The sequence below is a fragment of the Talaromyces rugulosus genome, chromosome I (genome assembly GCF_013368755.1).
Source record: "Talaromyces rugulosus chromosome I, complete sequence".
Lineage (NCBI taxonomy): Eukaryota > Fungi > Ascomycota > Eurotiomycetes > Eurotiales > Trichocomaceae > Talaromyces > Talaromyces rugulosus.
The window spans coordinates 5,622,383-5,650,356 of record NC_049561.1 but is presented as its reverse complement, the minus strand read 5'-3'; the positions used below and the strand labels follow the sequence as shown (position 1 = coordinate 5,650,356).

General features: G+C 47.6%; 10 protein-coding genes across 10 annotated transcripts; 6 read left to right on the top strand and 4 right to left on the bottom strand.

The window, feature by feature from the left end:
• Positions 1–45: 45 nt before the first annotated feature.
• On the top strand, positions 46–1,731 carry TRUGW13939_01925 (uncharacterized protein; the record flags this gene model as incomplete). Its single annotated transcript, XM_035485122.1, has 2 exons — positions 46–292; positions 350–1,731. The coding sequence occupies 2 exons, from the start codon at positions 46–48 to the stop codon at positions 1,729–1,731; spliced, it is 1,629 nt and encodes a 542-aa protein (XP_035341015.1).
• A 533-nt stretch (positions 1,732–2,264) lies between these two features.
• TRUGW13939_01924 (uncharacterized protein) lies at positions 2,265–3,696 on the bottom strand (the record flags this gene model as incomplete). The annotated part of the gene is made up of 2 exons (XM_035485121.1): positions 2,265–3,266; positions 3,322–3,696. 2 exons carry the CDS (start codon positions 3,694–3,696, stop codon positions 2,265–2,267), a joined length of 1,377 nt encoding a protein of 458 aa, XP_035341014.1.
• A 1,344-nt stretch (positions 3,697–5,040) lies between these two features.
• TRUGW13939_01923 (uncharacterized protein) lies at positions 5,041–6,681 on the top strand (the record flags this gene model as incomplete). The annotated part of the gene is made up of 4 exons (XM_035485120.1): positions 5,041–5,628; positions 5,691–6,295; positions 6,350–6,445; positions 6,501–6,681. 4 exons carry the CDS (start codon positions 5,041–5,043, stop codon positions 6,679–6,681), a joined length of 1,470 nt encoding a protein of 489 aa, XP_035341013.1.
• A 213-nt stretch (positions 6,682–6,894) lies between these two features.
• TRUGW13939_01922 (uncharacterized protein) lies at positions 6,895–8,607 on the bottom strand (the record flags this gene model as incomplete). Its single annotated transcript, XM_035485119.1, has 1 exon — positions 6,895–8,607. The coding sequence occupies one exon, from the start codon at positions 8,605–8,607 to the stop codon at positions 6,895–6,897; it is 1,713 nt and encodes a 570-aa protein (XP_035341012.1).
• Positions 8,608–9,966: 1,359 nt separating this feature from the next.
• On the top strand, positions 9,967–11,718 carry TRUGW13939_01921 (uncharacterized protein; the record flags this gene model as incomplete). The annotated part of the gene is made up of 3 exons (XM_035485118.1): positions 9,967–10,217; positions 10,286–11,260; positions 11,337–11,718. The coding sequence occupies 3 exons, from the start codon at positions 9,967–9,969 to the stop codon at positions 11,716–11,718; spliced, it is 1,608 nt and encodes a 535-aa protein (XP_035341011.1).
• A 575-nt stretch (positions 11,719–12,293) lies between these two features.
• On the bottom strand, positions 12,294–14,120 carry TRUGW13939_01920 (uncharacterized protein; the record flags this gene model as incomplete). Its single annotated transcript, XM_035485117.1, has 2 exons — positions 12,294–12,972; positions 13,033–14,120. 2 exons carry the CDS (start codon positions 14,118–14,120, stop codon positions 12,294–12,296), a joined length of 1,767 nt encoding a protein of 588 aa, XP_035341010.1.
• A 1,666-nt stretch (positions 14,121–15,786) lies between these two features.
• On the top strand, positions 15,787–16,437 carry TRUGW13939_01919 (uncharacterized protein; the record flags this gene model as incomplete). Its single annotated transcript, XM_035485116.1, has 2 exons — positions 15,787–16,134; positions 16,189–16,437. The coding sequence occupies 2 exons, from the start codon at positions 15,787–15,789 to the stop codon at positions 16,435–16,437; spliced, it is 597 nt and encodes a 198-aa protein (XP_035341009.1).
• Positions 16,438–17,974: 1,537 nt separating this feature from the next.
• Positions 17,975–18,681, top strand: TRUGW13939_01918 (uncharacterized protein; the record flags this gene model as incomplete). Its single annotated transcript, XM_035485115.1, has 3 exons — positions 17,975–18,283; positions 18,352–18,477; positions 18,538–18,681. 3 exons carry the CDS (start codon positions 17,975–17,977, stop codon positions 18,679–18,681), a joined length of 579 nt encoding a protein of 192 aa, XP_035341008.1.
• A 3,577-nt stretch (positions 18,682–22,258) lies between these two features.
• TRUGW13939_01917 (uncharacterized protein) lies at positions 22,259–24,909 on the top strand (the record flags this gene model as incomplete). The annotated part of the gene is made up of 4 exons (XM_035485114.1): positions 22,259–22,479; positions 22,545–22,729; positions 22,786–23,276; positions 23,329–24,909. 4 exons carry the CDS (start codon positions 22,259–22,261, stop codon positions 24,907–24,909), a joined length of 2,478 nt encoding a protein of 825 aa, XP_035341007.1.
• A 2,335-nt stretch (positions 24,910–27,244) lies between these two features.
• On the bottom strand, positions 27,245–27,646 carry TRUGW13939_01916 (uncharacterized protein; the record flags this gene model as incomplete). Its single annotated transcript, XM_035485113.1, has 1 exon — positions 27,245–27,646. One exon carries the CDS (start codon positions 27,644–27,646, stop codon positions 27,245–27,247), a length of 402 nt encoding a protein of 133 aa, XP_035341006.1.
• Between the last annotated feature and the right edge of the window lie 328 nt (positions 27,647–27,974).

The window sequence follows — 27,974 nt, the reverse complement described above, 5'->3', positions numbered from 1 at the left end:
GCGGTTTTGAGTTAACTGCATTCTCTACACGACAGCGACAACACCATGGCCACCACTACCCTTCTCCCGGCCACCGACGTGGACAGCTACGACTATGTGGTCGTAGGAGGAGGCACCGCTGGCTGTGTCATCGCCGCGCGCCTGGCAGAGTACTTGCCCAACAAGCGCGTTCTGCTGATTGAGGCCGGTCCTAGCGATTTCATGGACGACCGTGTCTTGAACCTCAAGGAATGGCTCAACCTGCTGGGCGGCGAGCTGGACTACGACTACCCGACCACTGAACAGCCAATGGGTAAGCTACACCAAAATAGAGAGAGATAAAGAGAGAGAACTGTACTGACCGCCGCAGGAAATAGCCATATCCGGCACTCCCGAGCCAAGGTGCTTGGCGGCTGCTCCTCGCACAATACACTGATTTCCTTCCGCCCCTTTGAATACGACACCAAGCTCTGGGAGGCCCAGGGCTGCAAGGGCTGGTCCTTTGACACCTTTTCTCGCATCCTGGACAACCTGCGCAACACCGTGCAGCCCGTCCACGCGCGCCACCGCAACCAGCTCTGCAAGGACTGGGTGCAGTCGTGCTCCACCGCCTTGGACATTCCTGTCATTGACGACTTCAACCAGGAGATCCGCTCCAAGGGAGAGCTCACCGAGGGCGTGGGCTTTTTCTCCGTCTCATATAACCCAGACGACGGCCGCCGTAGCAGCGCCAGTGTCGCCTATATCCATCCGATTCTCCGCGGCGAGGAGAAGCGGCCAAACTTGACCATACTGACCAACGCCTGGGTGTCTCGTGTGAATGTGGACGGCGATGTCGTTACCGGAGTCGACATTACTCTCCAATCGGGTGTCAAGCACACACTGCGTCCAAAGGTCGAGACCATCATTTGCGCCGGCGCTGTCGACACTCCGCGTCTGCTAATGCTGTCTGGAATTGGTCCCGGAGACCAGCTGTCTTCCCTCGGCATTCCTGTCGTTAAGGACATTCGGGGCATTGGCGAGAACCTTATTGACCACCCAGAGAGTATCATCATCTGGGAACTCAACCAGCCAGTGCCGCCAAACCAGACCACCATGGACTCTGACGCCGGAATTTTCCTGCGCCGCGAGCCCGCCAATGCGGCCGGCAGTGACGGGCGTGCAGCCGATGTCATGATGCACTGCTACCAGATTCCCTTTTGCCTAAACACCACGCGCCTGGGCTACGACACCCCCAAGGACGCCTTTTGCATGACGCCCAACATCCCTCGCCCGCGCTCTCGCGGCCGTCTCTACCTGACTTCGTCCGACCCCAACGTCAAGCCCGCCCTCGACTTCCGCTACTTCACCGACCCAGAGGGCTACGACGCAGCCACCATTGTCGCCGGCTTCAAAGCCGCCCGCCAAGTTGCCCAACAGGCGCCTTTCAAGGACTGGATCAAGCGCGAAGTCGCTCCCGGTCCAAGCGTCGTCTCCGACGAAGCTCTGTCCGAGTACGGCCGCCGAGTCGCACACACCGTCTACCACCCCGCCGGTACCACCAAGATGGGCGACGTCCAACGCGACCCCTTGGCTGTCGTTGACCCTGAACTGCGTCTGCGCGGTCTGAAGAACGTCCGCATCGCTGACGCTGGCGTCTTCCCCAACATGCCCACTATCAATCCCATGCTCACGGTCCTGGCTATCGGCGAGCGTGCCGCCGAACTTATTGCCGAAGAAGCTGGCTGGAAGAAGAACCAGCCTCGCCTGTAGAAACTTTTTTGTTTTTTTTTGTTGTGGCCGTGTATACAGAATTCTAACCATTTTTGGGCGGCTACCTATAAAATTTTATCTGTATGATTGAGGGGAAAGACGGAAAAGGGAGGGGATGAGACACGATACCCATGTTTCACGAGAACATTTATAAAAAAAGTCATGTCATTACTATTACTACTACATACTTACTGTTGAATATTATTATTTCGTGTCGAAATATAAACAAAGCATTCATATAAAAATTATTCATACAAAACATTCACAAAAAAATAACAATCAATGATTCTATTGAATATGGTATCACATCTATCAACCCAGTAATATACAGAGTACATAATAATAGTTATGCTGCGCTTTCTTACTCTATGATTCTCAAGTCTACAAAACAAAACAACAAGGACAAAAAAAAAAAAGACCAGTCAATATAAACTCCAACATGCTGATACAAAGCAAGCAAGCAAGCAAGAACCTAATTGTCAGGGTGAAAATTATAGTTTAAAAATCAAGGAAATCAAAACGTAGGAAAAAGGCTACTGCGAAACCTTTGCGCTGACCACCGGCTTCTCATCAGTATCGTGAACCTTGACACCAAACTTCCACACCTGGTCCACCGTCAGCGTCGGTCCGCTGTACGAATCTAGCCTATCGCTAAGCACGACCAGATCGGCATCGGCGCCGTGGTCCAGAGTTCCCTTGATTTTCTCCAAGCCCAGCATGCGCGCGGGCGTCGCGGTGACGGCGACCAGGGTTTCGGCCGTGGAAGCCGCGGTCCAGCGTCGGAAGTTGTTGACGCATTCGATCAGGGTTGCAGAGCTGCCGGCGATTTTGTCCGATCCCTCGAGGGTCAGGCGCACACCCTTTTTGATGATGCGGTCGCCGTTGGTCCAGTCATATGTACCGTCGGGCAAGCCGCAGAGGCGCATTGCGTCGGTGACGAGGATGAGCCCTTCGCTGTGTGCGTTGTATGCGATTTTAATGGAGGTTGGGTGCAGGTGGATTCCGTCGGCGATGACGCCAAAGAACGGTTTGGGCAGGTCGCTTTGGCCGAGCAGGCCGAAAACGCCCGGGTTGCGGTGGTAAAAGGGCCGCATGGCGTTGAAGAGATGCGTGATCATCATGGCGCCTTGGCCGACTGCCGTCATGGCCTGTTCGTAGGTGGCGTCCGAGTGGCCGATCGAGTAGACGATGCCGCGCGCTGTGAGTTCGCGAATGTTCTTGGTCATGTGTCCGACTTCAGGGGCTGCGGTGATCATCTTGATGGCCGGCTTGGTGGTGGACGTGCCGTTGGTTTGGCCGTTGGCGTGTCCGTTTGCAAGGGGGGTATCTTCTTCGCTGGCCTTGACCTCGGGGATGTTTTCCAGGCCGTAACAATCGACAATGTCCTGGAATCCCTGCGCTGCCGATATAAGCACTTCAGGCTTGTGGATGCCGTTGCGCGACGGGTTGATAAAGGGCCCTTCAACGTGGGCCCCGAGCGACTCTGTGCCATCGTGGGGACGACGAGTCCCGGTGGGAGCAAGAGAGGGGAGAACCTGTTACTCGATTAATATGATGCCATAAAACCCATGTGGAAAAGATTTCACCAACCTTTTGGTAGTTCTCGGCTGTCGTGCTCACGGTAGTGGGCAGAAAGGATGTCACGCCCGTCTTGATCAGACCGCGATTCGACTCCAAGAATCCGGCATCGTATTCCTCGCGCGTGGCTTGGGGTACTGAATAATCGAAGCCCTGCGCGCCGTTGAGTTGGACGTCAATAAACCCCGGGGCGAGAATGCGCCCGTTCAGGTCGATGACCTGGTCCGGAGACAGGTGTAGCTCATAAAAGGCTTCCTGGTCGCGCAGGATTTTGCCGGAGAATGAATCGATCCATAGATCCTGCTCGATGAGTTGGCCGTTTTTGAGGATGCGACAGTTGGTGAATTTGGTGATGCGCGGTTGCGCATCGACTTGGCGGGATGGCATGATGTCACTGGAGGAGTAGACAGCAAATCGGCGTGCTTCCTTTCTGCAGCTCAACTGCTGAGATGGATATCAGCAGTTTATTTAAATGTCTGTCTTGTGTTTTGACCAGGCTTTCAGCACTGGATAAGAAAAGAAGAAGAGAAGAAGCTGGGACGAAAGCAAAGGAGCAAAAAAAAAACAGTCATCGGTGGCGGGGCTCTTGAATTACCTTCCAGGGAAATCACGACGTGACATGGACTTTATTTTTTTTTCTCGGCCGGGTCCAGAGGCCGAGCGAGTGCAGAGTTCCCGAAACGGGGTTGGCTGGACTGGCAATGGAACATTCGCATTGCCATGACAAACAAGGAAAGCTGGATACGCCATAGGAGTCAGAGCGAGTTGCTGCAACAGCGCGTGGATGCCGGATGCTGGATGCTACGATAGCCCCGATAAGAGATCGATACCGTGACGTTCGCAGGCGGGGCTTGTTCTTGGCGCCTTGCCTCTTTGGGCTGCCACTGCTATGCCGGAACAGGCTAGCGGAATTACGCGAAACGGGCCATACAGCGGGCTAGTGTCATTTTGTGTAATGCCGATTACCCCGTATTTTTTGCCTACTGTCAGTGTCAGCTGACCGTCTTATCTTAGCGAAATTAAGAATCCCAAAGGATCGTTTTCATTTTGTTTCATTATTATTATTTCATACGCCGTCAGCCTCCCTTTCTTTTACATAATCTTGACAACCAGGTAATCAACTACGATGAAATGACAGGATGCTACCGTTCCGTCTCCCCAGCTCTCTCTCCATGTAACCAGCCCTACGGTTTGGATTACCTAATCCAGATGTCTCTGCATTCGGTTCTTCATTGGACAATGCACAAGACGTGTTCGGCATTAATGCACAAGACCAGAGCTGAAAACAACCTTTGCATGTTGGTGCACAGGCTCTCCAGTGTCTTGGATAGCTTTTTTTTTGTGTCATACCATACTAATCATCTATAGATAGAAATCAGATAAATCGTCAAAATGAACTCGTTTTGGGCTGTAGTTGGTTCATCGCCACATTTCTCTGACTAATGTCCAAGTAAACGGAATGCCAATCGACACGTTTTCCGGGGATGTAATACACGATCCAGGATCTTGAAGATCCCTACTGCATTTGGCAGCCTGCGCTATGATCACATCGACCGGGGGTCACTTGGCATAATGTCAGCATCGCTTGGATAATAATACGTTTTAACTGTCCAGTCTCCCCCCGCTTGCTTCTATCTTCTCATCCCTCATCCCCATCTACCGGGCTGGTGATTTCAACATCCGACGCAAACTTGTATACAGTAGGAACTGAAACACAAGGCCATCGCCATCATGTCTACAAAACATGATCCAAATTCCGAGCAGGAAACATATGAAATGAGAGAAAGCGCCTCGTCGCCGGCGGGCGAAGACATCTCAGCTGAAGGGAAGCCCTGGATGTACAAACCAATCAAGATCGGCACTTGGAAATTCCCATGGTTCGCCTCGCCAGAGGCACAGCTTGCTCTGGTATCATTTGTCTGCTTCCTGTGTCCAGGCATGTACAATGCCGTCACTGGTCTCGGTGGAGGTGGACAGATCAATCCGCACGATGTGAACAATGCCAACACGGCCCTGTATAGCACCTTATCGGTCGTCGGGTTTTTCGCTGGTACGTTTGCGAACAGAGTCGGATTGAAATTGACTCTTTCCTGCGGTGGTTTTGGTTATCTTTTATATGTCGCTGCGTTACTTTCATATTCTCACAATAATAATGTGGGATTCTTGATTTTTGCCGGCGCCCTCCTCGGTGTATGTGCCGGTCTACTATGGTGTGCTCAAGGAACTGTGATGATGAGCTATCCGCTTGAAGAGCAAAAGGGCAAGTTCATCGCTTTCTTCTGGGTGGTTTTCAACCTGGGCGGAGTTATTGGTAGTTTGGTATGCACCTCGATCACTAGCAATAATTGATATGCGCTTACGTTTGAAAAAAAAAAAAACAGGTCCCGCTCGGTCAAAATATCCATTCAACGGCAGGAGAAGTAAACGACGGAACATATATCGCATTCATAATCCTCATGGCGATCGGCTTCTTCTTGGCCTGGGGTCTGTTGGACTCCAAGTACATCAAACGCAAGGACGGCTCCAAAGTTATTGCCATTAAACATCCCACATGGTCGACCGAATTCAAGGGTTTGTTTGTGACTTTGAAACACGACTCGTATATTATCTTGCTCTTCCCCATGTTCATGGCAAGCAATTGGTTCACAGCATACCAATTCAATAGCGTAAACGGGGCCTACTTCAATATTCGCACACGCTCCTTGAACAGTCTACTGTACTGGCTCTGCCAGATGATTGGAGCATTTGTCTTTGGCCAACTACTGGACATGAAGCGCTTCTCACGCAGCATGCGAGCCAAGCTCATCTTTGGATTGCTTTTTGTCCTCACAATGGCCATCTGGGGAGGCGGCTACGCTTTCCAAAAGGGGTATGATCGCTCTGTGGCGCCCACCATGGATTGGAGCTCGTCTGGATACGTTGGACCCATGTTTCTTTACATGTTTTATGGCTTTTACGATGCCTCTTTCCAGACCTTTTCGTACTGGTGAGTTGCTTCCCTTTTATCTTTGATATTAAAAATAGAGTACTGACTAGTCAGGATCATGGGCTCCTTGAGTAATAATAGTCGCAAGCTCGCCAACTTTGCCGGCTTTTACAAAGGTATTCAATCAGTTGGCCAAGCTGTCACCTGGCGGTATGTAATCCACTTTCCCTTTTTTTTCTTCGACCTGTGCTGACAGAAATGATAGAATGGATGCCTTGGAAACGCCATTCATGAACGAATTCGCTTCCTGCTGGGGAATTCTCGTTGGGTCCTTATTGGTTGCGATTCCTGTAGTTTTCAAGGTCAAAGACACTACCGATGTCGAAGAAGATCTTAAGTTTTCGGATGAGACGATCCAAGAGGTTGCTCCGGAGCAGGGGAAGTAGGGTTGCTCATATTGACATATTTCATGTATTATACTTGCGGGATACTTTACCTGTTTGTTTCGCCTATATTGGTATATACAGACAGTCTAAAGTAAAGAAATCTCGTATTCACTCATTCTAAAGGCCGTTGGAACACATCCTGTAGCTTTCTCTATAGAAACGTCTCAATCGTCTTCCCCTTGCTTCTATAATATCACTTTCTTTCTCGATGATCTATAGTTGAGCCAACTTCTTGTTAATCCTTGCCAGTGTCTCATGATCTAGCCCAGGTATATGATGCGCTATAATATCAAATGTATATAGCCGACCCTTGTCGATACGAGGGTTATTCACTACATCGGGAACTTCCTCCAAGAGAATCGTTCGTGTGGCTGGGTTATCAAGTAGAACACCAATGGTGCTCTCCCCTGTTGAAAATGTGGCTTTCGAGTCTTCTATTCCAAAGTCGTTTGACTGAAGCTCATCTCCTTTAACCAAAACGCTCGCCCAGACGGCCGGGCGTTTCGTTCCAAACGAGTTCACGTTGACACTGCGCTCTAGTTTCGCGGTGGTATAGTTTTTGGCAAAAGTTATCAGCACCTTGTCACAGAATGCCATCTCGGAGTATTGCATGGTTATTTCAAAGGTGTTCTCGGCCGTCCACACACCTCCGGCTACCACGGGGACCGTGGTCGACTCGTATCCATGGTGCAACTTGGCACCGGAGATGCTTGTCGTGCCCCAAAGCCAGTCATCAAGTCCCACCTGGACTCTATGGGAGCCGCGAGCATCTTGAAGGTTGAAGACAAGGAGCGAGTCGCTCTTAAAATCCAACGCAAACGAAACAACGCCGTCTTCGTTGTCCTTGGCAACGAATCTTTCCCGATTCACCGTCTGTTGCCCTGGGCTGGGTGGTGTCTTTTGGAAGACTGGGAGCACGCGCAACTCAGAGATTGTTTTTGCGAGTTGCTGGGTAGCTTCCGGACTCTGCTGCACGGCAGCCTTGTCCTTAAGAATTCTTGGGAAGTGGCGATGAATGAGGGCCTGCAGCGGCCTGGCTCCTGATGGAACGGCAGCATTCGTGACGAGTACCGCATCATGTTCGGGATAGACGACGGCAAACTGGCCAAACATACCACTGGCCCAAGCACTTCCCTCCGAATCAGTCCACCAGTGGTAGCCATACAGGTTTCCTCGCTGCGACTTGTTTGCAGCTTCAACCCACTCCTTGGGCAATATCTGCTTCCCATTCCACTCGCCCTTTTGCAGGTGCAGGACGCCCAGTTTCAGAAAGTCAGATGTAAGGCAGGAAATTCCATTGCCGCCGGGGTTGATACCCTCTGGACCAATATCCCAGGTCAGCAACTTGATGCCCAGCGGGCGGAAGAACCTCGGCTCGAGGAAATCGCGGACAGGCTGTCCCGTAGTCTTGGAGACGATGGCAGAGAGCATGAAGCTCGTGGCACTCGAATACGTGAATTTTGTGCCGGGCTCAAAGTCGACAGGAACAGAGAAGAACTTGTCAATCCAGCTGGTTTCAATGGAGCGCCACTCGCCGCCGGATTCTCCGTGGCCATGGCCACTGGTCTGGGTCAGGACGTCTTCTACGGTCATGCGCTTGAGGTTCTCAGAGGCGTCCTTGGGGACACGATCTGGGAAGAAGGAAACAACAAGGTCGTCAAGCTTGAAGAAGCCCTCTTGAACAGCCAGGCCTACTGCAACCGAGGTGAAACTCTTGGTGGCCGAGTGCAGCATGTGAGGCAAATCGGGCTGATACGGCCAAGCCCAGCCCTCTGCAGCTACGCCGCCCGAGCGGTACAGCATGAAGCCGTGTAGCTCGACGTCCGAGGCGGCGGTGGCCTCATCGAGGAAGGCTTGGATATCCTTAGGGTCGCAGCCTACATCTTCAGGTCGAACGCGGGGAAGACCATCTATGGTGGAAGCCATCTTTACTAACAGGTATGTAGATCGGGATGGATATTGTCTTTATCGGGATGGATGTGCAATATTCCAAGCGCGTACACGGTGGCTCAGCGCATTTATATCACCAGATAATACGTCGTAGTAGAGACAGACTTGTAGTGGGCTTACAGTTACAACTGCCCGCCACAGCGTTGGAGTTGGAGGAAAAGGTGACTGAGGGGCACGATTATTACTACAGCACCTTATTCTTCGTGACACGCACTTCCACGAAGCCTTTTTTCCATTCCAAGGTTGTAATCATGGTAATATGTGCGTGGTATTAAAGTCCTGTGGTGGCTATAAAATCTTACTTCGCTGTGCGCCAATTAAAAGCTGCCATGGTACTACTAAAATCACCCTCCCCACAGCTGGACCCCCAACCGCCCCCACAAAACCTGATAAAGAAATTCCCCGATATGGGTTAGCGCAACCCTAAATATGGGAGGGGCTAGGGGATCATGCCATAAAAGGACTAGCGGGCGGGTAAGATTACTATTAATATCCAACGTCGTTTTCAAAATCTTGGTGAATATGCTCCGAATAAAACTTAAATATGCTCCCTATAAAGCTTTGTAGAAAGTGGAGTTGATATAAAAAGACTGATATTTCATACTAATCATATATAACTCATTGAATTTGCTAAATAGACGCAATATATGAATTCAATATTGTGTTTATAGTAAGTACGTATAAATGATTTGATATTATTATTTAAAGTCGTAATCCCAGACTGCATACTTCCTAATCAGGATAGTTTCCGGGGTCAAAGACCTGGAAAGTTGAAGCCACCTGTCGAGTAGTATAAACGGAGTACGGAGTACGGATAGCCGCCTCCGTACGATTTTCTCCTCGTTCTCTGGCACTCGGACAAACCAACACAAATCTTAAAAAATTGCCGAATATTACTTGCTCGCGCTCCTTTTGGCTTTGGCTTGGGGGCTGTTGGCCAAGGCTGCCAAGTCCCTAGCATGTTTGGCGTCCTCTCATAAACAACCCGGCACCGCCCACTTTAGCCTGATCCGGTGCCGTGTCGGCCCGTGCGTCCGAATGATTATCCTCAGGATATACTTGATTGAATTCTAATTCTGTTGCAACACGTAACACCATTCCCTCCTTTCATGACCTGCGTCCCCATATGCAACTCGTTTAGGATCGACAATCTCAGCCTTAACCAGCTAAACCAGACGCTGTCTGCTGCGCCCCCACGATGTCGGTAGTTAGTGTCCCTTGAGTTGCAATAAAAAATAAATAATTATAGAATATAGTCGCGTCTGTTCTGCAGTTTTTGCCATGCTCTTAACAACCATCTGAAATCGAATCGTCAATTTTATCTTCGTTTTCAGCATGGCTGAACCAGCTCCCGTCGACGGAGATCGCAAGAGCCTGTACGAGAGCGCTACTCCTGTCACAGAGCTGAGCACTCAGCAGAGCACAGACCAGCAAGGAGAAGAGGGCGCTACAAACCAGAAACTATGGCAAAGTGTTAAACAGAATCCCCGCCTGGCCATCTGTGGCTTTTCGCTAGCTGCCAGTGCGCTTCTTTATGGTTATGAAGTGGTCTTCGTCGGTTCTATCGCCGCTCTTCCAGCCTTCAAGTAGGGATCACGACGCCCCTGTCAAAACTAACGGGACTTAAGGCTAATTTTTTTTACCACGTGTGAAGGCAAAACTTCGGAACAAAAGACGGCGACGACTACATCGTCCCGTCCGTTTGGCTATCGCTATGGGCAGTATCTGGCCCTCTCGGAACGGCTATAGGTTCTCTCCTGGGAGGTTGGGCACAGGACAGGTTTGGACGTCGATGGACCCTTGGAGTAGCCGCCGTTTGGCAAGCTGCTACTATTACTATCTGCTTCTTATCGGACGAGGCGGATTCGATTGAAACTCGTGGAGGTGCCTACTTTGCCGGAAAACTTGCGCAGGGTATTGGGATGGGCGGACTCCTGTCGTCTATGCAGACATACATGTCAGAGATTCTGCCTACTTCCCTTCGTGGTCCCACCCTGTCACTGGGCGCGCCCTTGTTTCTGTTGGGCCAGTTCGTCGGATCGCTGGTCATCAAGGCAGGCGTGGAGCTCAATGCACGAAACTCCTACCGAATCCCAATCGCAATGCAGTGGGTTCTCTCGCTTATCCCTTTCGCCGTCACGATCTTCCTCCCCGAAAGCCCCGTGTGGCTCATGCGCAGGTCGAAATGGGAGGACGCACAAGCAGCCTGTCGCCGTCTTGGTGGAGCACAGTCTGATGCTCTATTCAATCGGCTGAAGGCTGAGAGCGTACAGCGTGAGTTGGATAGTATGGCTGCCAAGGAGATTTCATACTTGGACCTGTTTAGGCGTCGCGCCGACCTCAGGAGGAGCGCAATCATTGTATTCGCCAACCTTATCCCAGAGTTCTTTGGTCTCCCCTTGCTCGGTCACTCCAGTTATCTTTTGGAAGTCATAGGTATGGATGCTGGCAAAGCAACAACATACTTTATTGGCGGTGTTGTTGCTAGCATTATCACCAACTTTATTGCCTTCTGGTTGATGTCCAGAGTTGGACGACGACCGATGCTCATCTATTCTCTGGCTGTCATTACTATCCTGTGGATAACAATTGGCATTGTGGGTTGTTTCAATTCGTCTGGCGGAGAAATGTAAGTCTCTCTCTCTCTGAAAGGTTGGCAAAAGCTTTGGGATCGTATCATTTCTGACCTTGAAATTTTTCCATAGATATACTGCCGTCGGTCTGATTCTTGTCATCACTATCGCTGGTCTCGGCGCCTGGCCCGCATCCTACGCCATCGGGGGCGAAACCTCTTCACTGCGCCTCCGTGCCAAGTCTCAGGGGCTTGGATGGTTTGCAAACTCGGCTGGCAGTGCAGTCTTCTCTGCATTCCTACCTTACCTATACAACAGTGATGCAGCAAACCTGAAAGGAAAGACTGGGTTTTTATTCTGTGCGCTATCCGCCATTGCTTGCGTATCAGCCTACCTATTCGTGCCAGACTTGAAGGGCCTGACGCCGGCCCAGGCAGATGAAAGGTTTGAGTCAGGCCAATCAGCACGAAACTTCAGGAAGCAGCAAGGAGACGTTGAGGTCACAGGACCGTGAGAGATGAGGGGGAAAAAAATCAGTCTTTGAAAACTATAAAAACCTTTCTTTCTCCTTGAACGTGACGATCTCGTCTCAAGTCTGGGTAAATGCCACCGGAGAAGATAAAATGCAGGATCGCAGATTCTCTTAGGTCTCGTTGCCCAGACGTTGTGGACCATCCATACTATGGTATTGTGATCGTTTTATAAATGATATATACCCAATTTGTTGTTGATTTTTGCGATGCTGCTGAATTCTTGTAAGATATCGCAATGTATTGAACTTTTATCATTTTTGCAAGTAAATAATTTCTATAGAACTAATAAAATCGAATTTTTATATTGATGATTTCCTTTTTGGTACATATATGTAATTCTGCGTTAATGTATCTATCTATTCCTACATCAATACATATGTAGATATATCTCGTCATCTCTTGATCAATAATATTTCAATGTTCAGTAACGTATTTCAGGTATTGATATACACATCGCTAGCTGCACATGTGATTATTACATATATGCATAATGTATAGTATTCAAGTTGACATATACGCTGAAAAAAGGCATGCTAAAATCACATAAAACCAACCCCTACAACGAGGCTTTGATCTTCTTATTCGACTGCTCAGCCTGCACTTCCTTTTGCGCCTGATCCCTCAGTAGCCGTCTCAAAATCTTGCCGCTTGGGTTTTTCGGCAGCGTATCGACAAACACTATACCGCCTGTGAGCCTCTTGTGCTGCGATAATTTGGCATTGGACTGTGAGACAATTTTCTCTGCGGTTGCCTTTGTTGCAGGAAAACCCTCTTGTAACACAATATATGCGCGTGGATGCTCTTGGTTGTCTATCGTCACACCCACCACGGCCGCATCGGCGACTCCGTCGCATTCTAGACACACACCATCCAGCTCGGCTGGTGCCACTTGGAGACCCTTGACTTTGATGAGCTCCTTGAGCCGGCCAGCAATATAGAATTTTCCTTCCTTGTCATAATACGCAATGTCCCCCGTGCGCAGCCATCCGTCTGGCGTCAAAGTGTTGGCTGTTGCTTTGGGATTCTTCCAGTATCCGCGCATGACCTGTGGCCCTCGTACCCAGAGCTCGCCGGATTGGTTTGCGCCGAGTTCCTTGCGTGTGCTCAGGTCGTCTGAGTCGGCGGCTTCGTCTGGTAGCGTCATGATTTTGGCTTCTGAGTTGGGATTCGGCCAGCCTACGCTGTTGTCGGTGCTGGTTTGGTTGGGTTCCCAGCCTAGTAATGAACATGTTACCCTGAGAGATATGTTAGTACACCCTTTTTTTTTCCTTCCTCCGGAAATCGGTTATACGCACTCGGTCATTCCCCATCCTTGCTTGATATTGATCACACCCTTCGGCCACAGATTCTCGGCTTCTTCAGATACCTCGCGACTCAACGGCGCAGCGCCAGATCCAAGACGCACGACCGAGCTGAGATCGAATTTCTTCGTCTCGGCACGCTTGGCCAACATGACCACGACGGGCGGCACCAGCGTCAAATCCGTTATCCGGAATTTCTCCACGTTCTGCAGCGCGGTCAAAAAATCAAATTTCTCCATAATGTACACGGGGGCACCGCGGTATTGGGCGACACCTAAGAATAGCATCTGCGCCATGGCGTGGTAGAGAGGCAGGAAACAGAGTAACGTCTGGGTCCGTTTTACTTCGGCATCGTAGACTGGATCGACAGCTGCTGTTATGTAGTCGTACTGAACGATGTTGGAGACGTAATTCCCATGAGTAATCTCCACGCCTTTGCTTAGCCCTGTCGTGCCAGACGAGTAATTCAGAGCGACAATGGTGTTTTTGGCCTCGTTGGGTTCCGTCAACGAATCCCAGACGAACCGGCTGCCCTCGGCTTCGGAGGCGAATAGCGAGCTCCAATAAGGCTGACCTTGCTCACCAGGCTGGTTGAGCGAGTCAAAGATCCGATCATCCGCGACAAACGTGTGTTTTTCATATTGGGCGCGGTACTGCTCTGATGTGATTGATTTGATCGCCTCGCGACAAACGCGCAGCGGCTCGCCGCCCTGCGTAAACACAAAGGCCGGATCAGCGTCTCGGATCTGGTGTGCCAATTCCTGGCGCGAATACGTCGGGTTACAGCCACTGAAAATGCCGCCGGCCATCATGACGCCCATGAAGATGACGGGGTAGAAGAGATGATTTGTGCTGAAGACGACGACGCGATCGCCCCGTTGTAGACCCGCGGCGCGCAGCCCGGTTGCGAGGCGTTGAGCCCATAGTCGGTATGTGTGACGGCTCAGGAAGCGGGTTTTGGGATGGAGGTGGTCGAACAGGCAGCCCTTGTCCCTGGGTAGAGGCTCATGCGGAGAGCCAAAGATGAGGGTTGGCAGACTGCATTGTGGGATGTCGATGGTGTGTTTTGATTTGACGACCATGGTGGAAGCAGGGTTGTTCTATCCGTCCAAAATATTTTCGTGGCGAAAAGGAAGGACGGGGCGAAGGCGCTATAAAAGCGCAGAAACAACTATTATGCTTCAATTCAGGTCGATCAACAATTAATAATAGTACTAGTGCCTAAAAATGCGATAACCGAACTCCGACCGAGGCGCAGAATGCGGGGAAATCCTGGAGAACAAATCCTTTATTTAGGCTAAAAGAAACCTCTGTTCTCTCTTTTTTCTCTTGCGAAATCCGTGTGTATATTATGAAGTACTCAGTTGGAAGTCAACATCCTTTTAAGGGCGATAAACTTGTAAATCTCCGCTCAATCCCAAAGCGCAGCCAGCTTGAGTGGAGAAAGATTTGTCCAAGTTTGGATATTACCCGATCTGGAAATTCGGGGCAGTTATCCCCCACCCAATCGTGCAAGCCTTGAGATTTATTTATTAATTTGTTTTTTTTGCTTTCTTTTTTTCTTTAACCTTATCGGATAGTAATAAATAGTTGTTGCAGATGTGGAAATGGAATTCGGCAAATGGATCGAAGATCTGCAGTTGCAGGGCCCACAGACTATCAGCGGTACATGTAGCATTGACAAATAATCACTTTCATCGCCCAACTGCGCCTTGTTAATTGTTATTATTGCCAATGGCTCGAATGTTAATGTAACAATCCACTTATAAACATGAATTGATATATATATATATATATATAAGGGTTAATCAGCAGTTCCGCGCGGAACTTGGTATTACATGTAACCAAGACTATTAATAGCCCCTACATATCAATCTCTGCATTTCGGAATTATACATGTATCAGTGAGGGGATTGGTTAAATACCTCAGCAACCTTAACCAAGTTGTTTCAGCGATCCCCATGATGTTACTTGGCTTCTTTATTCGCTTTCTTTCGAATAAAGTCTTCTGCATCAATATGGACTCACGGTTTATAAAACATTTCCTGCATATGCTCGCTCTAAATGCCGGTTGTGTATATCTGTACCAGAAGCTTCCTTGATTCCAGCAGTTCCTGATGCTCGGATAATCTAACTGATGCAAAACATTCAAAAGCATCTAGGGAAAAACAGTTTCCTCTCAGATAAGGAAAAATTCTCGTCATTTCGGGACAGTCCTACCAACGCCGGTATTACTTTCATTGAAACGCCTCTCCCAAGGGATAGTTTTCGCCAACCATTGTGTTGTTGAAGCGCAAGGGTCGGCTTGACAAATACGAACTAGCGTTAAACCGCGTCTAAAAGTAGCACTTTCATCCTCGAAGTTCATTCACTCTCTAGGAAAAAGGAATCCTTGCGTAATGGAACTGAAAGAGGAATAGCCGGATTTTCAATTAGAGCGACCAGACTTTAACGCTACGGAAAGTCCACGACTTCCCGGGCTGAATCACCAGGCCAATAAACCGTCTGTAACAAGACGCTGGCACTTGGCACGGGTTTCATCTGTTTGCCATTAATATCTTACTTACAACTCAAAGTTGGTTTTTCGCCATTGCGGGTCTACCGAATCTCGTTTGGAAAATACTAGAACTTGATACCTGCACTGACATATCTATAGACATCGTCTGCAATACGCTGTGCGCGTGTGGGAAGCAAATCGAGGACCTGCGAAGTCTTGAACTGCATATAAACATTTGCAAGGAGATGGTAATGACAGATAGCAACGACGTCACCACTAAAAAAAGCCAGCTGTTATTCCTGAAGGGAAGGCTGTGCAAGATTGCTGCAGCTACAATCAATGCTCATCTGGGAAAAACAAGTAGTGCGAAACGAAAACAAGAGGACTTGAAAACTTCTATCACAGAAAAGGTCAAATCTCCAAGGTTGTGCGAGACCTCTTCAAGTGCTTTACCTTTCGCATACGACATTGATTCCAAAGCCACTGCTCCTCTGGTTCTGGAGGACCCTGATTTTCTACCGCCTAGAATAGAGAATATTTCTGACGGGTCTATCGTAAATTTGGCGGGCTCGCCATTGCAGTTTTCCAAGACTGATTCTGTACGCTATCCCCAATGCCTACTGATAGAGGAGGACTAACCTGGAATATTGTAGACTTTTGTTGATACCCTACGTCGTTACTTCTCCCCCGGAGATTTCCAAATTGGATCCCATGCGCAGATAACGACGTTTAAAAAGCAGCGATGGCTGATGTGGGATCCAGAAGGACAGAACCGGCTCATGGTTTTTATCGTTTATCAAGACGTTCAGATAAGACGGGGGGAAAGTCAGCCAGCTCTAGCTAAGGCTAAATCCTTCTATGCAATAGCTGTATCTACACACTTGTCCTGCCTTGCACATTAGATCTACCAATTCAGAAGATGATTGTATAGTCTTAGGGTTGCCAATACGAGGGGAAAAATCACCTTGATACGATATCTTCTTATAAAGGTACCACACTATTTAACTACTGACCCACCATTGTAAAACTTGGTACCCCATCCTCCATAAATCCAGTGATACATGCTGTCGTCAAGATGTCAAGGCGCATTGAGCGGGTATGCTATTTATACCCATACCCCCTAATAACTGTCCGAAGATGAACCGTAACAAGTCCGTATAGCGCAAGATCGTCAATTCTTACGATCTTCTTGATCTTATAATCCCATTAACAAAACGTTTCTGAGGCTTTCACGATAAGCTTACCGGGCGGCGCTTTAGGTGAATTGCAGAGTATTTCACCAGCGCTTCTTACTTTAAAACCCCGCAGGGGTGCTTAAAAATGGATTGCCTAGCTGATAAATACATCGTCACACTAGAGTTTGCTCTGAATTCGTATTACTTTCGAGGACAAGTTTCTATCATAATATTCAAGAGTATGAAGGAAGGCCGGGCCCAGGAACTCTGTCTCATTCTGGGTCCTATTATCTCGCTAATTGAAAAGTCCTTCAAGCTCCTTCGCCCTGATACCCAGCTTCCAAGTCTCTAGGTAAGATTCGAAAGGATTAATGTGCCGAGACAAATATTAGGGGCATACTGAGTAAAAGAAAGTTGCACTAGTCTTTCAGAGATGGCATCAGTCGTATGCATTTCCCTAACACTTAGTGAACTACAATGACCTGATTTGCTAAATCATGGTTTTTAATCGATGCTTATATTCTTATACCCAGGTGCTACTGTATTGAAGCTAGCATGTAGATACATTCTAATATGCATCCTTTTGATTATTTCAATGTCGATTCACATGTGCAATTTCATAATAGGTCTCACAAACCCCAGTCGAAATTAATGCTGTGTGACTGCATAGCTATGACATGGTGTGGACATGCTATTCAGTTCTATAATTAAATGGCTAGTTATTGATCACATGAAAGTACCTTTTATTTAAATGCTGATCGGGCATTATATGAGAATTGTGGCTTGAGCCATGTATGTAATTTCTTAACATATGACACTTAATTCATGTGATATTGGTCACCACAAAAATAAGAACATTCTCCTTTTACTTACATTGCTATAATACCCCCTGTTTCCGTACCTTTTTATAGATGTCACTTGACCCTTGGTTATCAACTATATTGGCTGATAGTGACCGATTTCATGCTCTAAAGTTCCTCGAATTATGGCAGCTCACACAACATTGACACTTCCATAGGCCCGGGAAAATGGGTGGCGCAAATTTACAGTCATAATACTTGTGAAACTCAGTGCGACGAGAATTAAATGAAGTGGGCAAGCTCAAGCTATATTCTAGCGCAAAGATAATGGATTAAAGGAGATCTTGTCTATATAACATCGAGACCGTTCTCTTACGAACCTCTATTCAGCTGTTTAGTCTTCATCACCAGCGGTTTTTCCCAGATAGCCACCCCCCTAAAAAGTACATTTCTTCATCCTCGCAATGCTTGCAATCACTAAAAGAGGAGTCTTTTTGCTGCTCTCATCTTTAACCCTGCTACACCTTACTTTGGCCGCAGCATCTCCAAGCGACATTGCAAACGCCGTCAACAGTCTTGCATCGGAAACATTTAGTCTTAAAGACTACGTTTCTTCCGTGGCAACGTCTTCCAACTCCGGCGGGATTCAGAGTATTTACGACCAGCTTGACGATATTCACGATCATACCCTAAGCGATATTGGGTTTACATCTGGGACTCCCGTCATTCAGGATACCAATGATCAGCAAGTTGTGTACGAAAGCTACTCGAACGTAAGTTGCAATTTTAAGACCCCATTTTTCTCTTTTTTTTATGCTCTCCCTACTTATCTAAGGAATAGTGGGTTCAATCTCTCTTCGAACTCACGGACAACCTCACCGGTAACGCGGCAGCTCTCATTTCCCTCGACCAAGAAGTATCTACCAGGATGCCATTCGAAATCAGAATATTTTCAGGGGTTGTCGATGTAAGTTCTATAATTATTTTTATAGATATATTAAAAATAAAGAATATTGACTTTCAATAGGCTTATTTGTTTAATTTGATTGGTCTGTGGCCAACCACTACAGCATACGTTGCTCAGGCGAGCAACCAGAAAAACCAAGTTGACGACCATTTTCAAAAAGCTCTGAATGCGTACCCTGCAACTGGGTCTGGAAATTTCAATTGATGGTATTTTTAAGGCTTTGAATGACATAAAAAAAAACAGCACGGAAAATGTGAAATGCATTTATGTGTGCGGGAATGGGGTTTCTTAGGGCTAACGAGATAAAGCCTACAGAAAAAGCTGCAAATGTGTTAATAGTTTTGTATTTAGTGAAGAATTGTTTATGTACTCTAAGAAAACAAAATTTTTAGTCATTTCAGTAAGATGAGAGCATGGATAGGTTAGTCAAACCCTTTCTGAAAAGATAGATCTGTTGCCATTAGCAGCACTTGGGATTGATACAGGTTGCTTTAAGGACATATGTCAAACTGCAATGGTGAGTATTAACATATCTTGCTACAAAAGGTTAGAACTGTGGATGTTAAAATCTCCAGGACACAATCGAGATAGAATTACACATGGCATGCTCTAGATGTCCAGTATAAACCAAGCACTACTCACTTCCTCTACATGTATTGCGCAATCTATATCCGACAAGGTTTGAAAGCTGCACTAAATTTGAGCTATTTCTTTTTATCACCGTAATTCCCATCCAATGTTCATCATGACCACGAGTCACACGGAACGGAAAGTATAGGGGTCTAGCCTTGAGAATCATCCGGTCTCGGAATCCGAGTCCTCTCCACATATTTGAACTAGGTAAATTAGAAACGCGATGATCGAGTCTGGATCATCTTCATTATGCATCCTGGCCCCCTCCCCCTTGGATTGAGAAGTACGTACGTCGCTAGTTAGAACTTCCTTATCTAGAAGCGAAACCCACCCAAAGAAAAATCCCGCCACAGGGGTGTTTGACAATTATTATTATCATAATTTTGTAATTGCTATTAGCTCCATCGAAATATCCCATGTTAGCGCCGTACTACGGGGAAACCAGGGCTTGATGGTCCAGATCCTAGGCAGAGGCTGATCGAGTACCAATCCCCGTGGAGAGACATATGCTTACAAAGGAACCTGGTTCCTAGCCCGTTTATCTACCCCAGCTTCGGGCAAATGCGGAGCAAGACGGACTACTACACAGTACGTACAAGAATTATTTACATATTTAGTGATCCAGGGGGCTGGTCAACCCCGGTTTTCAGTTGACGTTGCTGGGAATGGTTGGTTGGTTTCAGAACACTAGTTTCGTTTTCGACTGAACCTTGATTCTCGAACCTTGATTTCGATGTTTTTTTCTTAAAGCTCTCAGTGGGAGAATTGGTAGTGGTTTGGATCATCTTCAACTACCCATGGCTAGCGCACGGATATAGGGTTAACAAATATGCATTCCAAGAGCCAAGATAAACCTTGCGGGATTCTTTTGACGTTTCTACAGTCGTTACTCCATACTTCCACAAGGAGTACTCCGGAGTTTCGATCGCCACCTCCGGATTTCCTTGACGTTGGTTAGTTAGTTCAGCCATCCAGTTGTTGTCCCTTTTCCGGATTTCGGATCCGAATACTCGGGCCGACGGAGCCTTTCGGCTACGGTCCCTGTGCATTGTGCATTTAATATTAAACGCCCTTACTTGGAATTGACGGATACGCCACCTCATTATTATATGACAAAGAGATAATTAAAAAAAAAGAAGTCTCCTGGGTTCTTCCATTCCTCCGTTTTCCCCATGTGTATACGCATATATATCGCAAGAGGCGATAAATTACGTAGTACTGTAGTATGACGACATGTCCCGCATTATTACCCACTAGTCCAGAAAAGGCAAGTTCCGTTTTTCGGAGGAATACCAAATACTTTCCTAGTGCTCAGGCCTAGTCGGCAGAAGGGAAGGAAATGATCTTATTAGTTCTGAATCGTAAATCGAGGAAACCTGCAAAGTGGATTTTTCGGAAGTGCCAGGGTATTATTGTTGAATTGTGTGTGGTTCATATTTTTCTAACTCGTACAAATAAGACAAAGCCGTAAAGGGCTTTTAGTTTGTTTAGTACGGCAATAATAATAAATGACATTTGAAAAGTCTGAATACGGCCGTAAATCCGCTGAATGTCTCATGTAATAAATTAGGACTACTAATAAATAATATTAATGATGGATGGAGCACGTCGCAGAAGATTGTGGTAGTGCCTATGCAGTCCCACAGCGGAGCGATTACGAAAATCATTAAATTACTACGTATAGCCTTTTCCAAGCCAACAAAAATAACCAGGGGTGTCTTGACGAATAGAAGATACTAATACTCGATTCTTTATTGCAATCACAATTGGCACGCGACAGCAACAGTCAGTCAGGGCGGCAATAATTTGTTCATTGTAACGGGGGGACACGCCGAATGTAAGAAAGAAGTTGGTTCGGATCCGATCTTGGCCTCGGCATTTGTGCCGACCCATCGAACGGGCCCAGTGCCGAACACGGCATAGCTCCGAGAGTGGGGCCCCAATCGACTTCGCCAACCACGACTCGGCTCTCGGATTTTCTGCGATCGACGTCGGAGAAGTTGTCTTGTGCAAGCATGCGAGAGCATAACTTTGGCTTTCCGCTTTTCAACATCACTAAACTACTTTTGTTTGGGTCGGAAGGTATTACTTCTCATGGAATGGTAGAAACGTAAACAGCACGCAGCGGAAGGAATGCAGTGTAGCTTCCGACTAGCCGGCGGGAGGAATGGAAATTATACTGCTACTTTTACTGTACCTGCCAGCATGTGCAGGCCCCAAGGTGGCATGAAATCCCTCAGTAACTAACTAACTACTAACTACTAGTAGTAGTGGAAGCCGTCCCACCCGCTCCAGCAAATCATGTCATCGGCTTCCGACGCTCTCTTTGCATCGCGGCCGGAAATATACTCGAGGGAAGAAAAGGCAAATTGGCATCCTTCTGGGCCAATTCTGGAGTAATACGATTAATAAAACATGCAAGGCTAGAACGGCACGAGACTGGCTTTTATTATTACATTCCATCTGTCAGCGCAAGGGCCTCAAGAAAACCTTTTTTGACAGCGTGACCGTCAACCGGCCCGATGGCTGCTGTCCCGCTCGTAAGGATCACCTATCAAGTCCCAGCTTCGAATAATAAGATGTATAATAAGCCTACGTACTCGACAGTATGGAGATACTGGCCACCTGCGTAATAACATAATATGAAATATAATACGCAATAATACAGTCCTGCCAAACCGTTGTCCTCAGGGCCCCCGCACGCCCGTGACTCGCAACTCGGGCTCGTGGGCGCAGTCTGACAAGCTTCTTCTCCACAAGGACCGTGGACGTAATCGCTCGGCCTTGAATGGCAGACGGCCTGATGGTGCTTCTCCACCGGCCTGTTGCGCCTAACGAGGAAACTCGCCAAGACCGTCCGGGGGAGGCAAATGGCCCGATAGCTAGCCCTGGGTCCAGGCAGGTCACGCTGTGGCTAGAGTGGGAATGATGGAATTACGGGGGAGCCGCGAACATGGGGATCGGCCTCCCCTAAAACAAGTTCAGGGCATATAAGAAGACACCGGCCCCGCCCCCGGTTTCTCAGAACCTGATGGACGCTTTTCCGTGCTTTTGTTGCTGAGTATCGCCTATAGAGCAGTCGCCTTCGCAGACCATTGCCGTTCACGCCACCACACGGATCTTATGTGCCCACCACCAACTTATCACAATGCCGTCTACACCCTCGGAGACAGAGTCTCAGAATAAGCGAAAGGCCTCCACCGCCGGCCTGTCGGGACGAGACCGCCCAGTTAAGCGAAGGGCTTCTCGGGCTTGCTGCTGCTGCCGTGCTCGCAAAGTGCGATGCGATGTAGTCGAGAATGGCTCTCCGTGTACCAACTGTCGCCTGGACCAGGTAGAATGTGTGGTCATGGAAAGCAAGCGCCGAAAGTAAGATTCCACGAAGATCTATGATATCCCTCGTGAAGAAATTCCGATTGTGCTGACATGCCCAGGAAATCTCGCGCCGATGTAGAGGTCAGGAAGCCGACTCCAGAATCGTCTGCCGAATCGTCCGAGGACGTGGCGCGACGAGCGAGGGCAAACTCGGTACTGGACATGCTGGAGCAGCATGATGCCCTGTCACCATCCCAGCGATCCGTGGACCTGGATGCCTCGCAGCACATGCCGCATTTCATCTGTTCGTAGCTGGACTCTTCCTTTCTCTCTCATTAGCACGCTAACCTGGCCCTTCAGATCAATCGCGTGGCTCCAACCTCGACAATGACACGGAAGCGAGGCGGCGGTCGAGCATGTCGCAGCCGATGGCAAACACGAACTCGACGTTTGGTATCGGGTCCAACGTGACTGACGCGATCCAGCAACTACTCGGCTCGCCACGGCCCCGCACCTTCCTCCCAGACTACATCCGCGGTCTGCCGCAGCGCCTGCAGCGCGAAGACGTCGAATATCTCGCTGCCAAAGGCGCCCTGACTATTCCAGACACCACCCTGCGCAACGAGCTCCTGAAAGCCTACATCTACTATGTGCATCCGTACATGCCCCTCTTGGATCTGGAAGAATTCCTGCAGGTCATTGCCCGCAACGATGGCGTCCACCGGATGAGCTTGCTGCTGTTCCAGGCAGTCATGTTTGCAGGAACTGCGTTCGTTGACGTCGAGCATCTTCTCAACTCCGGTTATTCCAGTCGGAAATCTGCCCGGAAAATCTTTTTCCAACGAGCTAGGGTATGTGAACATGAATAACAAATTTTGAGGCCTAGTTACTGACTTAAATAAGCTGCTGTATGACTTTGACTATGAAGTTGATCGCATCTCGCTTGTGCAGTCACTTCTGCTGATGACATACTGGTATGAGACACCCGACGACCAGAAAGATACCTGGCATTGGATGGGTGTGAGCTTGTCTCTGGCTCACACTATTGGACTTCACCGAGACCCCAGCAACTCGGGTATGGGCCCAAGGAGGAAACAGCTCTGGAAACGCATCTGGTGGAGCACTTATACACGAGACCGACTGATTGCGTTGGGAATGAGGCGACCGATGCGAGTCAAAGATAACGATTGTGACGTGCCAATGTTGACGATTGACGATTTCGAATTCAAACAATTTCCCCCGGAAGTGTTGAGTATGTTGGATGACTGCGAATTTCTATACAATACCGAACACCAGCGACAGCTGGCAATGATGTTCATCGAGAAGTCGAAATTGTGTCTCTCTGTCAGTCAGGTTTTGTCAGCTCAATACTCAGTTCTGAGCCATCGATTCGGAGGTACTACGGAAACCACAATGATGCTCGTGCCAAAGAAATCCAATTCAGAAACATTTGAAGTTCGACATTGCGATGGGGATCTTGAGAATTGGCAGGCGAATTTGCCTGATCAAGTTCGATTCAAGCCTCTAGTTGGCGTCGACGCTTTGTCACCAGCCGAATCCTCCTTGCACCTTCACCGTGCCTTGCTTCGCATGATCTACCTCACCACGTCGAGTGCCCTCCATCGACCCCAGGTACTACCGGCGACGCCCTTCCCCACTGTCGAGGCAGAATTGCAAGAAGTTTCCCGAAACAAGGTGAGATGTGCGGCTGTCGAGATCACAAATATTGCTCAAGGTCTCCATAAGCTTGACCTTACTCGCTACCTTCCGACTGCTGGTGTCACCGTTCTGCTACCTGCCGTGATCATTCATCTACTCGATATCAAATCCAACGATCTCAGCATTAGGATGGTCAGCCTACAACGCTTTTACCAGTGCATGCGCATCTTGCAGCGACTTCGTGAAATTTATGCATCGGCAGACTTTGCGACTTCATTCTTAGAAGCAGCAATCCGCAAGGCCGGCATTCAACTCAATATTTCTGGAATGGAAGGTAAAGCCGGTGCGCCACCAGGAACAGTTCGTCCTGCGGCTCTGACGCCGCCACCGGACTCTCAGACAGCGGGACCGACCTATTCCCAGACTCCTGCCGGCTTCCGTATCCCGGAAATCGATACTGCCATGAGTCTTAGTGCGGCGACGCCACCACATTCAGACGGTAGCGACAATGGCAGCACACAAAATCTGAACCCGAATGTTTTTAAGGACACTTTTGAGCAGCCAGACTTGAGTCTAAGCGATTTCATTGGCCTGGCCAATGACGCCGAAGTCACTCAAAACGACTTTGACGCCCTTCTCAACTTTGATGAAACGAGCCATGACATGTTTACCGACGATGGCCTCAATCTAGACGCGATGGGAACAGAAGGCCAAGACAAGGGTGGCATGGGCATGGATGTCAACCTCGCGAACGAGTTTACCTCGGATTCTCATATACTGGGTTACGAGATCGAGTCCGATCTGGGCTTTGCGCTGAGGCTTTAAGCCCGCCTGGGGTATATATGATATGATGCTAATGATGATGACCATGATGTTATTCATTTCTTTGCACTATAAATTCTTTTCTATGAGATTGTATTACAATGGGTTTTTGGGCCTGGTATATACAAAAGTTTAGGTCCAACAGTACAGGATTTTTTATTTTTTCTTCGACTAGACGCAACTAACAGCATTGGAAGGCGTTGGTGGATTTGATGTATGTTAACTGGATGCTATATTATTATTTTTGAATGAGATGAATATTTGAAAAATGACATTATCAGCAACTACCTATCTAATCTTGTATCTCACCCCTCTAATCCATTCCCCTCACTTCGATACTTCGACACAAGATTTAATCCGGAGGTACCGCGTAAGCGCCACGCATCAACCCCTGAATCTAGGTCCTCCACAATTACCTTCTCCACTCACTAATAAGATTTGAGTCAATCCGGGGCCAATACCCCTCCGTATGTACGTACCTCTCACGGAGTACGCCGTTTGGTTGTGCCCCTACTTTTATTATTACTAACCTATCAAAGCCACATAAGTCACATGGTACCCAGTTAAACCCCCCCCCCCCATCATTATTCACTGCCGACCCAACCAAACGGGAACTAATTACGGGTTGCCGAGAAGGTAGAGAATCTAGCATCGTGGGTTGTGCATTATTGTTGTCACATGCTGGACCGAAACCCGATGGCCGAAAGTCTTTGATTAAGTGGGTATTATTATTGTTGCGAGATTGCGAGTGCATAATAATGTTTAACTTTTTATGACAATAGTCAATGATTTTGTTGCCTGGTAGTGTATTGTTTTCCTTTCTTTTCTTTTCTTTTTTTTTTGATTGATGGGTGTCTAAATAATTTTCAGATTTGTTTTTTACATGACATGAGGCTGGTGGCGTGAACCAATCCCCCCTTTTCTAGAAGTTTTACACAGAATAAACTTGACTTTAACAGAATATTAATAATAGTAAGTATTGATGGTTCAGTAGATCGATCGTCTTAGATTTTTAGATCACAATGCTACACCTTAGGCTAAATATACGTAATTCGGGATGCCGACATCTACAATCCCGTATGCGGTGACACTCAGCAGCTAATAATTAATTAGTTGATACTACTGAAGAAGTCTATCAGGTGATCTTTCCCTTATCGAGACGGGGAAAAAAAAGGACCCCTTTCACATGTGTTAACAACAGGCACTATTTTCACATGCTAAAATACTTTTTTTTCGAAATGACGTAAGATAGCGTGACTAGCCCTAGTTGTCAGCTATCACATGTCAAAATTACTCCGTACTCCGTGATGAATAATGAAACCCCAAGGTTAGTTAGCCAATAAACCTGCAGAGTCCTAGTTTGCAGCTAGTAGTAGTACGCACCCAGAAACATGAAGATAGGACATGTCAGAATTGCAGATCAGCAAGGCCAAGTCCTTCGGAGTGAATGGGTCTGGGTCTGGACAACACATGCCATATGTAGCTAAGTGAAATTGAGAACCCTTTTTGTGGGGAGAGTTGTCCATGTGGCTTTTTGTGACGAAAAGCTGGCTTTGTATTTAAAAAGTCGTATTTAGGGAGAGAGGGAAACTGGCGATTATCGGAGATTTTGACTAATTTTTTTTTTTTTTTTTTTGAAAGCTGGCCATTCTTTAGTCAAGGACGGGGTGGGAAAGTTTCGAGGTGTCTTAGTTTTAGGATACAGTAATACATCTGAATGGCTTGCAATGGAGTGCAAATTAAGGAAAGTGTTAGAAGATGATAATTCGATGTGATCATACGCGAGAAACCTGGCGGTGATTGCAACTTTGATTTTGATACCATGTGGCCCTGTGCCAACATTGAAATGACTATTCTGAGAGGTTATATATTTACGGCTTGTCTTATAATATTTTGACACTAAAGCAGGGTAATAGTAATTTAGGGTTTAGGGCTCAGTATCAGAGCTATGAGTTACAAAGCTATGACATTTACTCGTTATATTTTGTTTCCTCTTCTGTTAGTCATATGGAACTCGATTAAAACCGAGTCTAATCATTATATTCTATTAGAATATACTTCTAACATCTTTATTTAAAGAGCTCGTATTAATACAATTCATATTACGTGAACTATATGATTAACCCTGAACCTGGAGCTTTATGTAGGGATTTTCAAATGTTGTATAATTATTTCAGAAATGCATAATATAAGCAGCGCTTGCAAAAACTCAAAAGGAGCGTCGATTAGTAACCATCGCATAAGCATATATATATAGCCAAAAACAAATTATAAGGAATGTAGTCAGGGGTGCTTAATACATAGAGGCAGAATCAATCAAAATATCGACTGTCCAAAATCAGGCCAGACTGCATGAAATAGTGTATCCCGCAACATCGATAGGGGTAGCAACGTCAGGGTTTCCGTCAAGGTCAACATAAGTGTTTTCTGGGGTAAGAGCGGTAACCCAATCGCCCTCGTAGTTTTCAAGACCACAGTCGACTCCCTGAGGGAAAGCAGTCAGCTGACCCGAGCTGGCGAGGACCTGGCCATCGGAAGCAAGAACGCTGTCACCAAAGAGGCTGCTGAAAATGAACGTGTCTCCATTGGCAGGCACCGTGGCACTGGCATGGTGGCCGGTCTGGTCGTTGCTGAGAGCAAAAGTGACCTCGGGAGGACCGTGGCGAGCGGCCTTGGAGTTGGGCAACGCGGTAGCGCAGGTGGCCAGGAGAGCAGCAGAAACGGTGATGAAGGACTTCATTTTTGAATAGATGTTTGGAGAGTTTTTTGTTAAAAGTTGGGCTTTTTATTGAGGTGGTTCTTTGGTTGTCTTGTTGATTGGTGTTGTTGTAGTTGAGAATGTTGATATGGATTGAACACAGGAGGAAGGGCTCTTTTATACCTGTTCAAGTAACGATGTTGAGCTGGCGAGCAAGGAATATGTCTTAGAATACAGCGTTAGCCACAAGAAATATCTCATCTTGGCAAACTCAGTCTTCTAGACACGCCTTGGGAAAGCATTGTCATGGACTCAGCTCTCTACGAATAATGACCAATGAAGGATGCAGATCTGGTTAACATCCTCCAAT